Source organism: Myotis brandtii, unplaced genomic scaffold, assembly GCF_000412655.1.
Source record: "Myotis brandtii unplaced genomic scaffold, ASM41265v1 scaffold548, whole genome shotgun sequence".
Taxonomy (NCBI): domain Eukaryota; kingdom Metazoa; phylum Chordata; class Mammalia; order Chiroptera; family Vespertilionidae; genus Myotis; species Myotis brandtii.
Genome location: NW_005370031.1, coordinates 3,154,202 through 3,167,335, shown reverse-complemented (window position 1 = coordinate 3,167,335; position 13,134 = coordinate 3,154,202). Strand labels below are relative to the sequence as shown.

The 13,134-nt window shown below is 40.5% G+C and overlaps 2 protein-coding genes across 2 annotated transcripts in view; both read right to left on the bottom strand.

Annotated features, from left to right (window-relative positions):
- The window catches only part of IL1RAPL1 (interleukin 1 receptor accessory protein-like 1), a 327,114-nt gene that overhangs the window by 176,166 nt on the left and 137,814 nt on the right, over positions 1–13,134 (bottom strand). The gene's annotated exons all lie outside the window — the stretch shown is intronic.
- LOC102262009 (sperm acrosome membrane-associated protein 4) lies at positions 2,106–2,486 on the bottom strand. Its single transcript, XM_005878163.1, has one exon. It carries the CDS (start codon positions 2,484–2,486, stop codon positions 2,106–2,108), a length of 381 nt encoding a protein of 126 aa, XP_005878225.1.

The window sequence follows — 13,134 nt, the reverse complement described above, 5'->3', positions numbered from 1 at the left end:
AGGCCAACCACCCATGGCCCCTCCCCCAGGCCGCTGGCCCCTGATCGGCACCCCTACCCCATTCAGGGATGGGGCTGGCCAGACCACCACCCACAGCCCCTCCCCATGGCTGGCCCTGCCCCCAATCAGCCCCCAACCCCAATCGGGGGCAGGGCCCGCTGGCCAATCACCCAAAGCCCCTTCCCCCAGCCGGCCCACCCCTGATCGGGCCTGGATTGGGGCCAGGCCAGCCGGACCCCACCCATGCACAAATTCGTGCACTGGGCCTCTAGTATAATGATAAGAGTTTCACTTCTCAAAAAGATATACCTGTGATACATACTGAGACTATGTAATTATGCATCTAAAAACAGTGTCAAAATATATAAAATAAGTTTTGACAGATTATGAAGATAACTGCACAAATAAAACGCCTTAGTGAAAGGATTTTAAAATTCTTCCTACCAACTTATAGATATAGCAGGTGAAAGAAAACGATAAATCAGTACAATATATGACATTTGAGATAAACAACTAACACACTTGATCTAATACACCCAATAATTTCAGAATATAAAAGCTTTTCAAACACATATGGAGCATTAATGAAAATTAATAACACACTGGGCCTTCTTGAAACTCTACAAATTTAAAAAGATTAATATCATTAAATAATTTTATCCTAATAAAATGTTGCTTTTATCTTGTATATTAAGGTTGTTCAATTGTTTGGTTGTTCAGCTGTTCGGTCTATTTGCATATTAGGGATATATATATATATTTCTAAAAGTTATAGTTTTCATTTTAAAATCTGTTTAGTCATTTTCTATATTTTCTTGCTTCTTATTCATATACTCAAACACTTCTTTTTCTTTTTATAACATGTTAAACTTATTTATATTCAATTTTAATGATTTAAATATTGCACTGTGTGCCCATTATCCAAAGTCAAATCCTCTCCTGTCACCACATATTAGGACCCTTTCTCCCCCACCCCCTTCCCTCTGGCAACCACCACACTGCTGTTTGTGTCCACCAGTTTCAGTTTTATATCCCACATATGAGTAAAATCATATGGTTCTTAACTGTTTCTGTCTGACTTATTTCACTTAGCATAATATTCTCAAGGCCAATCCATGTTATTGCAAGTGGCACTATTTCATCCTTCCTTATGGCTGAGTAGTATTCCATTGTGTATATGTACCACATCTTTATCCAGTCCTCTATCACAGGACACTTTAGTTGTTTACATGTCTTGGCCACCATGAATAATGCTGCAAGGAACACAGGGATGCAAATACATGTGTTTTTTCTTTTAGTTTTTCGGGTATATACACAGGCTAGGGATTGCTGGGTCGTATGGTAGCTCTATTTTTAATTTTTTGAGAAATCACCAGACTGCTGTCCATGGTGGTTCTATCAGTCTACATTCCCACCAGTTGTGAATGAGGGTTCCCTTTTCTCCAAAACCTCTCCAACACTTGGTATTACTTGTCTTTATAACAGCCACTCTAACAGGTGTGAGGTGGTATCTCATTGTAGTTTTGATTTGCATTTCCCTAATTGCTAGTGAGATTGAACATCTTTTCATATATCTATTGGCTGTTCATACATCTTCTTGGGACAGAATGCTTCATTTTGTTTTGCCAGTGGTTCTCAGGGAACTTTAAAAGACAACCAATGCCTGGGGCCCACCCCCAGTGATCATGAATTAATTAGTCTGAATGTGGCAGGTGTTTCTAAGAGTTTGAGAACCACTAGATAGTGTGATACAGTCTCAAGAGATCTACATGCAGTTCAGCCAACCATGCCCTGTGTTTTTTTTAAGCCATCACCTTTCACAGTCTAAAGAAATCTGGCCTCTGGTCCTAGATTATCTGGATAATTTTCTCAACTCATCACTCCTCTTAGCTATAACAGCATAAGAACTATTACTTATATCTAAAGACTATTACACTATAATTTACGTGAAAAAAGTACTGCAAAGCTTTATCATCATTATTTTATTTTTTGTCTAGGGCCTCTGGCCATTTAATGGGGGAAGAGGGAGTGGGAGGGGTAGGAGACACAAGGAGCAGTGGAGCCCTGAGACCAGTCCCAGGCCCTGCCCTTCACGCTGGTCACAGTCATTGAAGCAGCAGCAGCAGCACGCCCAGTGCCAGGCAGGTGGTGGCCGCTGCCTTCAGGCTGCCTGCGGGGATGGGGGCCCTGTTACACAGTTCGCCATCACAGCAGGTGGAGTTGAACTTGTAGGTGATGCCCTGGTAGATGACAGGCTCTACACGGCGGCTACATGAAGTGGACAGCATGCAGCCTTTGTTGGTGACAGGGCCGAGGCCGGGGATCATTCCTTGGCCGGTGAAGCACTGTTCATCGTCGCCACAGGTCATGAGGATGCCGGGGCAGATGGAGGATGAGTCGGTCACATCACAGAAGATGCACATCTTGATGCCTGTCATGACTGTGGGCAGAGCCATCACTAGGAGCAGTAGCCAGCTAAGGACCATGGTGGCCTGGTGGCAGTGGGCCTCCCGGACCTGCTGAATGACACTCCGCACGCCCACGAGACTTCTGCCCCTGGTTCTGGCCTCCCGGGGTCAGCACTTGGAGTGTCCTTGGGTCCCAGCGCTCCGTGTCCCTCTCAGGCGCTTCTTCCTGACCACGGCTCCCGAGTCCCAGGGTCTCTGAAGCTTCCCCCTGACGGAGACAGCCAGTGGCTGCTGCCCCAGGAGAATCTTTGTGGAGCGGAATGGGGTGACCTCACAGACCCCTCAGGGTTCCACTGGCCACTGGGGGTGAGGTCATGGGTGGGGGAGGGGTGTCACAATCTGAAGGGCAGGTTGGTCCACTGACCTACCAGGGAACAAGGTCATTGCCACCCCACCGAGGTAAGAACACTCCACCCAACACTTGCCATCCTGGCCACTCAGTCTTAGGCTCTGCTGGGTGTCAGGTGCTGCTCCTGCCCAGTGCCCATGGTGAGCCCGTTTCTCAGATGGGCAAACCAAGGCTCAGGAAGAGAAAGTGAGGTGTCCAAGGCCTTAGAGCCAGGTTTATTTAATTCCAAAGAGGGCATTTGTTGAGCACCTGCTGTGTGCAAGACCAGTGCTAGATGCATTAAAGGCCTACTCTTGCACTGTGATGATAGGACTCAGAAAGGCGGGGCTCACCACAGCTCCCAGGCTTCTAGCATTGGACAGGGTGCCAGGCACCGTGCAGGGAGCTCCACCTATGCTCTCCAGTTGGAATCTTTCTACCTATTAGCTCCATTTCTCAGATGAGCAAACAGGTACACGGAGCAGGCACAGCCAGAACCTGGCACACAGCTAGTGCTTAACAAATGGGGGTCATTATAGGAAGCAGCTGAGTCTCAAAATAGTCCCCACGGGTGTCAAAAAAGGAACTCTTTCTCTTTCCAGAGGGGGAAACTGAGGCATCCCTTAGTGGGAACAGGCAGAGCCCAAGTTTAAACTCAGGTCTGCATCCATATGATAATTTAAGTATCTTAATATGTTGTCCTCATGGGGTAGGTACCATTGTGGTCCCCATTCTACAGGGGGGATGTTGAGGCCAGACATTGGCAGGATTTTATTTTTTTTTAATATGTTTTATTGTTGTTGACTATATTACAGATGTCCCCCAATCTCCCCCTTCTTCCTCCCCTGCTCCAAGGCCCTGCCGTACTCTAGGTCTTCACCACACTTTGTCTGTGTCCATTGGTTATGCATATATATATAATAATAATAATAAAAGAATAATATGCTAATTAGACCAGACGTCCTTCCAGACGACCTTCCGGATGAAGCTGGGGCTGCGAGGGATGCCCGGGTCCCAGGTGCCTGCCAGTGGCTGGAGGGAAGCCCAGGTCCCAGGTGCCTGCTGGCGGCCAGAGGGAAGCCTGGGTCCCAGGTGTTGTTAGAGGGAAGCCAGTGCCCGCAGCCAGGGGAAGGAAGGCCTACTCTTGCATGAATTTCGTGCATCAGGCCTCTAGTATATATATAAGTTCTTTGGTCAATCTCTTCTCATCTCCAAACACCCTGCCCTCTGAGATATGTCAGTCTATTCTATGCCTCTGGACCTATTTTGTTCGTCAGTTTATTATGTTCATTAGATTGCACTTATAAGTGAGATCATGTGATTCTTGTCTTTCTTTGATTGGCTTATTTCACTCAGCATAATATTCTTCAGGTCCATCAATGATGTTGGAAAGGGTAAGAAATCCTTCTTTTCTACAGCATAGTATTACAATGTGTAAATGTCCCACAGCTTTTTTACCCACTCGTCTACTGATGGGCACTTGGGCTGTTTCCAGATCTGAGCATAAATTGTAAATTATGCTGCTATGAACATAGAGGTGCATATATTCTTTCTGATGAGTGTTTCTGATTTCTTAGGATATATTCCTAGAAGTGGGTCAAATGGGAGTTCCATTTTTCATAGTTTGAGGAACCTCCATACTGCTTTCCACAGTGGCTGCACCAATCTGCATTCCCACCAACAGTGCACAAGGGTTCCCTTCTCTCCACATCCCTGCCAACACTTGCTTGTTGATTTATTTATAATAGCCATTCTGACAGGTGGGAGATGATATCTCACTGTGGTTTTATGGTTGTAGGAAGTGAGTCTCAACCCTAGTAAAGTGACCTCCAAAAGCAGCAGCTATTTTAATGTTGTACATGGGAATGTGTACATTCCCATAAGCAGATGGCACAGAAGGGCTTAACAGGCATAGCTTTACACTAGTACTGGTTCTGCCCTAAAAACATGTCCTCCAAACATCTGTCTCAAAAATAAATGGTATGGATTAAGAGAAGACTTTCAGACCAAAGTTGTGTTAATATTTCCTACCCTGCCTCCTTTTTCAATAATCTCTGTACCTTTTAAATACATATAGTCTAGTAGGAAAGGAGATACAGTATTTTGGATTAAGCAATCATGAAGAGATTTAAAAATACTTGAAAATATTTGCCTTTCTTGAATCTAGGCATGGAGGTGTTTGTGTGTGGCTCTCTAGGTTTTAAACTAATTTTCAAAAATATTTTTTTTCTGAATACAGTAATCTTTATTTAATTAAATTTTAAATTAAAGGTCAGAGTACCTTTTGAAATTTATTCATTGCAAATATTTTGAAACAACACTATGTTGCTGATGTAGGGAGGGATTTCACTGCTGCTTTTGAGAGAGAGAGAGAGAGAGAGAGAGAGAGAGAGAGTATTCATGTCCTACAATAAGAAAAATTACAGAAAGAATTAGAGTTGGGTCTTCATTGGAGGAAGTCATATAGTAATTCAAGCTGAATAATTAAATTATGAGAATCCTGGAAAGCCAGCCTTATGTTTACTTTGGTTGGTCCTGGAGTAGATATACAGAGGGTATAGTGGGGAATTGAAGCTCTGTGTTAGTGTAGATAGCATATAGTTCAAAAAAAGTGACTGAAAGGGGCACTTGGTCTTGTGACTCTATCATGAAGCATCTGACCCAGAGGGAGATCATGGCCTACTACTATTCAGAATGACCCTGCAGTAGAATGCTAGATTTAGCTAGGAGTCAAGCTAAATCTAGCATTTAGAACTAAACTTGTAACTACTGTTCAAGTTCAAAGCCAATATTTACCGAGTCTCTCCTTGCTTCAGTTTCTTTAGTGCTTTTTGTAAAGATTCACTGAATGCCCTCTTTATGCATGTCACACTTTTTGGCGCGGTGAGGACACTGGATAAAACAGAGGATATGCCCTTCAAAACCCTATGACCTACTTATGGAGCTGAGATGTACAAAAGCTCTAGGCAACCAACTATGATATCAGGCTCCTCTTCTAGAGAGTCAATTATTTTTAAAAATACTCCACTGTTGAACCTCAGAGGGAAGGCAGGGGAGGGTAGGTGGGAAGAGATCAACCAATGAACTTGTATGCATATATGCATAACCTGTGGACACAGATAATGGGGTGGTGGGGGCCTGGGGGGGGGGGGCAGCAGCTGGCTGGAAGAGGTTAATGGGGGAAAAGGGGGAACTATGTAATACTTTCAACAATAAAGATTAAAAAAATACTCTGTGTGGCATATTTCCTTATTTATTTAACATTTAATTTCATTGTATTGTAAAATTCTTAAAACTATCCTAAAATATCCTAGAAAACAATGTTTTTTAAAATATGTATTTCCTCACAAACTAGTCTGTATACCACTGTCTAGTCAAACTTTCTGGGATGATAGAAGTGTTTTATATCTTTTCTGTCCAATGTAGTAGCCATTAGCCCAGCCGTGGGCAAACTACGGCCCGCGGGCTGAATCCGGCCCGTTTGAAATGAATAAAACTAAAAAAAAAAAAAAAGACCGTACCCTTTTATGTAATGATGTTTACTTTGAATTTATATTAGTTCACACAAACACTCCATCCATGCTTTTGTTCCGGCCCTCCGGTCCAGTTTAAGAACCCATTGTGGCCTTCGAGTCAAAAAGTTTGCCCACCCCTGCATTAGCCACATATGGCTATGAGCATTAGAAGCGTACCTAGTGTGACTGAAGAACTAAATTTGTAATGTTATTTAATTTTAATTATTTTAAATTTAACTAGCCACATTTTCTAAATGTATTATACTCTCAATCTAATTTCAAATTTAGAAAGTTGAACCACTTGTAACACAATGCTTTGCATGTAGCATTTTTCCAATATTCTTTGTTTAGTAAATGGCCTAATATGTATTGCTAATCATAATCTGGCAGTCTAATGAACTAAGGAGACTTAACAAAATGCCTAACACACACAGCAGTAATCCCTTTTTATATGGAAAGAAAATACTATGAATAAATTTTGTAGGGGAAGTTTTAAAAGCGCTATTAATCAAATATAATTTCAGCAAAGCCCTTATGGTGATTCAATTCAGGAAACTGAAAATGAAACAGCTGTTTTTATATTTTAAAATACATCCATAAAATGAGAAAAACAAGTAACTTTGTTTCATTAGGCTTTGCTTTTAATTTTTCAACTAAATAATTCAATATGAAATTAAGCAGCTAAAATATAAGGCTACCTATATCAAAAAAGATAGTTTCAATATCATAAAAAGTAAGTTTATTTTATTGTAAAAATAAATGCCCTTTCTCTTGCCATTCTAACTTTATCTTATTTCTAACAACTAAAAAAAGCAAATATAAAAATAGAAACCAAAGACTATCTATTTGAAATATTTCTGAAAACAAATATAAGGAATCACTACTAAAATAGAAATGAGAGTCTGGAGGCTTATAACAATTTTATGAAACAAGCTGTTCTGTGGCCTTATAAAGTGAAATCTCTCTTTAATTATTCTGTGTTGAATTAAGAAGTAAATAACCATATTCTAAAGAAGCCTCCCTCTCCCACTCAGTTCAGCTTCTTCAAAGGAGATGCCACACAGCATCCTTGGAATTCTCAATTTGATCAATCAGGTTGTGAAACATCCTTTTGTGCAGAGAATTGTCATTCTTAGTGCAGTTAAATTCGGTTTTATGGTTTAAAAGTGCCCTATTAACTTGGTGCTTCCTGCATTTTCATTAACTCCAAACATATTTGATATATGTTAAGCGCCCCTGAAATGAAACTTTCCTTCTGGAATAAGTCATTCTATTATAGCGGCTGCTTACCACGGAACTTGCTTTTGAACATTACATCGCTTTAATGTGATTCCCTATGAATCGATGCTTTGGATGGGGCTATACAACCCTAGCATTTATAACCATATGCTGTACTTTAGTCCAAGCCTTTTCCCTTCTCCCCGACTGTAAAACTGTGAAGCGAACAATTTTTGAATTCAAAATTATACTTCTTTGTAGGAGAAACTTCTATGAAGTACCGGGGTATACGTGAAACTACCCTGTTCCCACACTAGGGCAATGATTCTAAATTTTGGAGATCCATCAGCATCACCTAGCAGAACTGAAATTAAATATAGCCCTGGCCTGTGACAGACCAACTCAATCAGAACCTCTAATACAGGTGCTCAGGATGCAAATTGTAAAAGCTCAGCAGGTGATTATAAAGCACAAGTATGGGCACTGTTCTTGTATTTTAGCACAGGGCTTGTTTGAACAGATTTAAAGTTTCTGATTCTGCAAGTCAGGAGTGGGCCCTGAGAATGTGCACTTCTAACAAGTTCCCAGGTGGTATTGATGCTGCTGGCCTGGATACCAAGCTTTGAGAATAACTGCCCTAAAGCCCTGAGATTGAGTTAGTCCCTTTGAATTCTCTTCAGAGATAATGCAAATTATCAGAGGCCATCCTTGTCATTGAATATGATGCCACTCCTTTTCCTCCTGCATTGATTTATCAAACGAAGGATGACGAGGCTCCCAGGTGGGAATGAGAAAGACTCAAATTGATCCTATTGGTTCCTTGGTGGCTTCTTGAGCAGTTAATATATTCAGAGTTGGATTTAATGAGGGGCTGTCAGAACAGTTCTGCCACGTGAGCATATTACCAAGTACCTTATGGAAAAGGTCACTTTGATCCTCCCTTTCTTAAAAAAAGAAGCTTGCTAGGTGGGAGTCCTCATTCCTTTATTCAACAAAACTCCTGCTATGTGCTAAGGCAAATAGAGTAGAGCAGAAGAGAGGCAAGATCCTTGGTTTTATGGAATTGGCATTATATTCAGAGTAGAGTGCCTGGCTTAGGGTGTTGCTGAGCTACCTGAGATAAGATGTTAGTGATGGCCTCACAGTGGTGTGGCATTTGACTTGAGACTTGGATACTGAGGAACCAGAAATGTGACATCAGAAGCCAGAGCTTTCCAGGAAAAGGGAACAGTAAGTGCAAAGGTCCAGAGGCTGGGCTATCCTGGCTTTCTATTCAGAACAGGAGAAAAGACCATGTGGCCAGAGTGAGCGGGAAACTAATGAGATCTGAGAGGCCAGAGATTGGAGGTGGGGGGTGTTTTAGGCCATTATTGTAAGTCTGGATTCATTCCATGACAAGCTATAAGAGGCTTCTAACTAAAGGAGTAACATGATGTCTTTTTTCCTTTCATTATCGTTCAGTTGCTTTGCTAACCAGAGAAGCAGAGCTACAGTAGAAGAAGGGAGAGTTAGTCGGTGGAAAACACAGCTTTCTGGGTGAAAGTTTATGAAGGCTTGGCTCAGTGGGTCGTTGGCCTGCATACTGAAAGGATCCTGGTTGAAGGGCACATACCTCAGTTGCAGGCTCCTTCCCAGCCCTGGTCAAGGCTCGCGCAGGAGACAACCAATCAATGTGATTCTCTCACATCAATATTTCTCTCTGTCTTTCCCTTACTCTTCCATTCTCTTTAAAAATGAATGGAAAAATATCCTCAGGTGAGGATTAAAAAATAAATAAATAAAAATAAATGACACACAAAAGGGGCATTGACTCAAATGATCTCATTTTCTGTGATTCCTGTTCTTACAATGATAGTAGGAGCCGAATAGATACATCTGAATAGATACACCTGCTAAATAAATACTTCTATCGTATTAGGAACAGGAATATATATGAAATGACATGTGTAGGAGAACTATGAAATGTTACATATTTCCATCAATATCTTCTTGGTGGAGATATAACATTACAGTACAAATCCAATTAAAAAGCTATTGTTATAATATTTAATAAATCTATTTAAACCTTAAAATACTTCCCTTTGAATTATGTATCTGTAAATTAACCTTGATAGATACTTAAGGTGGTTAGCATTTTAAATTCCCTAATAAAAATTCACACTTTAAAAATAATTATGTAAGACTTTTAAGTATCATTATCAAAATCTATACCAGAAGATTTATTAACTCAAAAAAGGGATGCTCGAAATAATTATTCATGGATGAAATGAGTGTTGGTCAAGATGTGGGCTTTACCATGAAGAAGGCATAAGCCCTTGGCAAGACCAGGAGCCTAATACTTTCAGCTACATGCACTAGTTCTAGTTCTAAACTTCCTTTGACCTGACTTCTACTCTATTTCATGGAAGAGTCCAACCACTGATCTTCCTCATAGAGAACCTCTCTTGCAAGGGAACTAGTGGCACTTCCCATGTATTGAGAGTGAAAACTTTAAGACCTAAGCTCAATAACTGTTTTGTGCCTATTTAAAATGCTCCTAAATGTTGGCACATTTGACAGAATTTGGTCTACTTGCTCTAAGTCTTGTTTTAATTTTAGCATGCCACCTGGTATGTTGCCATGGATCATCCACCTGTCTCTAACAGTAGGATTCTAATTAAAGAACCTGAAAATTTCTGTATGGTCAAATTGGCCTAGGTTAGTTTTTACAACAGAGGTTCAAAACATTTAAAGCAACTACTTGTAGAAATAACAGACTGAGTTAAGTATGTCTTTAAACTTTTTTCAAAGGAACCTGGAGCCCTCCCTTATGTTTCTTTTAAATATGTTTTTATTGATTTTTAGAGAAAGAGGAAGGGATAGGGAGAGAGATGAACATCAGTGGGTTGCCTCCAGTATGCACCCAGACCAGAGACTGAACCTGCAACCTGGGCAATGTGCCCTGACCAGGAATAGAGCCGGCAAACTTTTGGTGCATGGTATGATGCCCAACCCTCTGAGCCACGCTGGCCAGGGCTTAAATTATTTTGGGGGCTTAAATTATTTTGTGAACACTTAAAGTTTTGATGATTTCTTTATACTTACCATTTCAAAACTAATGCTTTCTTTCATTTTCAAGTACAGTTTTGTATTGCATTTATAAATTGGATGAGTTTACTTCAATTCCACAAAAATGGAAAATAAATGCCAAAGTGCATGATCTGAACATTTCATTCATAATGCAGATCAAATACACTAAAAAATAAAGTTGTGTCTGTGTTAAACATATAATTGTACTTGCAAAAGCAGAAAGTTAATCCCTATAACTTCATTTCTTCAGTTATCTAAATACACAGTCACAGACAAATATCAGTCCTATCCTCCCCTACTGCTAGCTAACCCAGGGATTGGTGAGGGTAATTTCAATAGGACACAGCAGGTCCTCCTGGAGCAATGGCTTCACAATATATGCATTTTTAATGAGGACAGGATCTCATGCTATGGATAAATATATAACTGTTCCAGTGCACAGCCTCCAACCCCATGCTTTCCCACCCCCCATGTTTTTTAATGAAGTGTTTTATTGAAATGTTGAGAGTATATTTTAATTCCAACATTGCATTTATTCATTCACTCCTCAAATATTTATTGAGTGCCTCCTGAGAGTCAGAATCAGTGAGCCATTCTTTTGATCATGACTATTGTAATAAATATAATTTCTTATATAAAAGGCCTGTGGCCATCACGCCATAATGCCATCACGACCAAACAAGCAGTGGCTCTCGTGGCGGGTGGGGCAGGGCGCAAGCTACGAGTGGTGGACAGCTAGGAGCGGCAGAGGGTGGAACGGCCAGCTGAGGCAAGCAGAAGTGAGCTACTTGTGCACGATTTCGTGTGTGCTGGGCCTCTAGTAAGTAATAAGTGTATTAAGTTTAATAATGTAATAAATATAATTGTGACCCTACTTGAGAATAAAAAAAAATATTGTCTTTTGTTAGTGCAATAGTGATGGTTAATCGTTATTACATTGCCAGGATTCCCTACAACTGATGCTATGTTAATAGATTAATCAGGGGCATAGGTAAAAGGAAGGAAATTAATTTAAAAAGAGAATCATCAAGAATGAGTTGTCTGAAAAGATGCTGAGTTGAGGAAAGAAACAGATGATCTCCTTCTAACCTTCTCAACCTGCTATAGCTTTGTACAGTCTGACTCAACATAATATGATACATAAAATATAATATAATGAAGAAAATCAGAAATTGGAATGGTTTATTGGATACTGTGTAAGAGAGAAGTATCTTCTGTTTCACATTTCTCAGAATCAGTGCCTCTGAATGGATTTGTAATTTCTCAGTGAAGGAGGCAATGTGCATGTGAGTATGTACATGCACACACATTCATGTCTGAATATATGTGGAATGAAATACATAAGCTAAAAATTGAATTCAAGGTCTGTTGCTGTTTTTACCCCATATTACTATATTTATAGAAACCACATGGCCGAAACCGGTTTGGCTCAGTGGATAGAGCGTCGGCCTGCGGACTGAAGGGTCCCAGGTTCAATTCCGGTCAAGGGCATGTACCTGGGTTGCGGACACATCCCCAGTGGGAGATGTGCAGGAGGCGGCTAATCGATGTTTCTCTCTCATCGATGTTTCTGACTCTCTATCCCTCTCCCTTCCTCTCTGTAAGAAATCAATAAAATATATTTTTTAAAAAAAGAAACCACATGGACTTTTAATTGCATCAGCTCTCATAGTTTCCATTATCCATGATAAGTAAAGAGGGTTGATAATGAATAAAATTATTGAGTCTAGAATCAGCAACCTGGAATTGTTTAAAGATCACTAAGCTAAGCCCAGCTGCCGTGGCTCAGCAGTTGAGCATCAACTGATGAACTAGGAGGTCACCATTCAATTCCCAGTCAGGGTATATGCCCGGGTGTGGGCTCAATCACCAATAGGGGGCATGCAAGAGGTAGCCAATCAAGGAATATCTCTCATCATTGATGTTTCTACCTCTCTCTTCCTCTCTAAAATCAATAAAAATACATATTTTTAAAAAAGATCATCCAGCTGACACTTGTAATTTTTCACATAAAGATTGAATATCATGTCCAAATTTACATATTTAATGGTAAACTAGGAAAAGAACCAGAATACAGATTACTTCCCACCTGCCTTACAAGCAGACCAAGGTTTCTGAATGACCCCCAATTTCTATCTAGGTGCTCCCCTCTGCCTATCTCTTAGCTTCCTGGTGTTCCAATGTTTGCCTCTTTTCCTTCTCAGACCTTATACTTAAATGGTTGAACTAGTTTAAAGTGTTAATCCTTCCATGAGTATTTCTATCTTAATATGGATCTAAATGTAAACTAAAGAAATAAAACTCTAGAAACACCAATCAGAAAGGATATATGCATCCCTATGTTCATAACAGCACAATTTACCATAACTAAGATTTGGAAACAGCCTAAGTGCCCATCAACAGATGAATGGATTAGAAAACTATGGTACATCTACACAATGGAATACTATGCTGCTGTAAAAAAGAAGGAATTTTTACCATTTGCCACAGCATGGATGGAACTGGAGAGCATTATGCTAAGTGAAATAAGCCAGTC

Excerpts from the sequence above, each read along its gene's own strand:
- LOC102262009 (XM_005878163.1), bottom strand. The coding sequence starts at position 2,486 with ATGGTCCTTAGCTGGCTACTGCTCCTAGTGATGGCTCTGCCCACAGTC.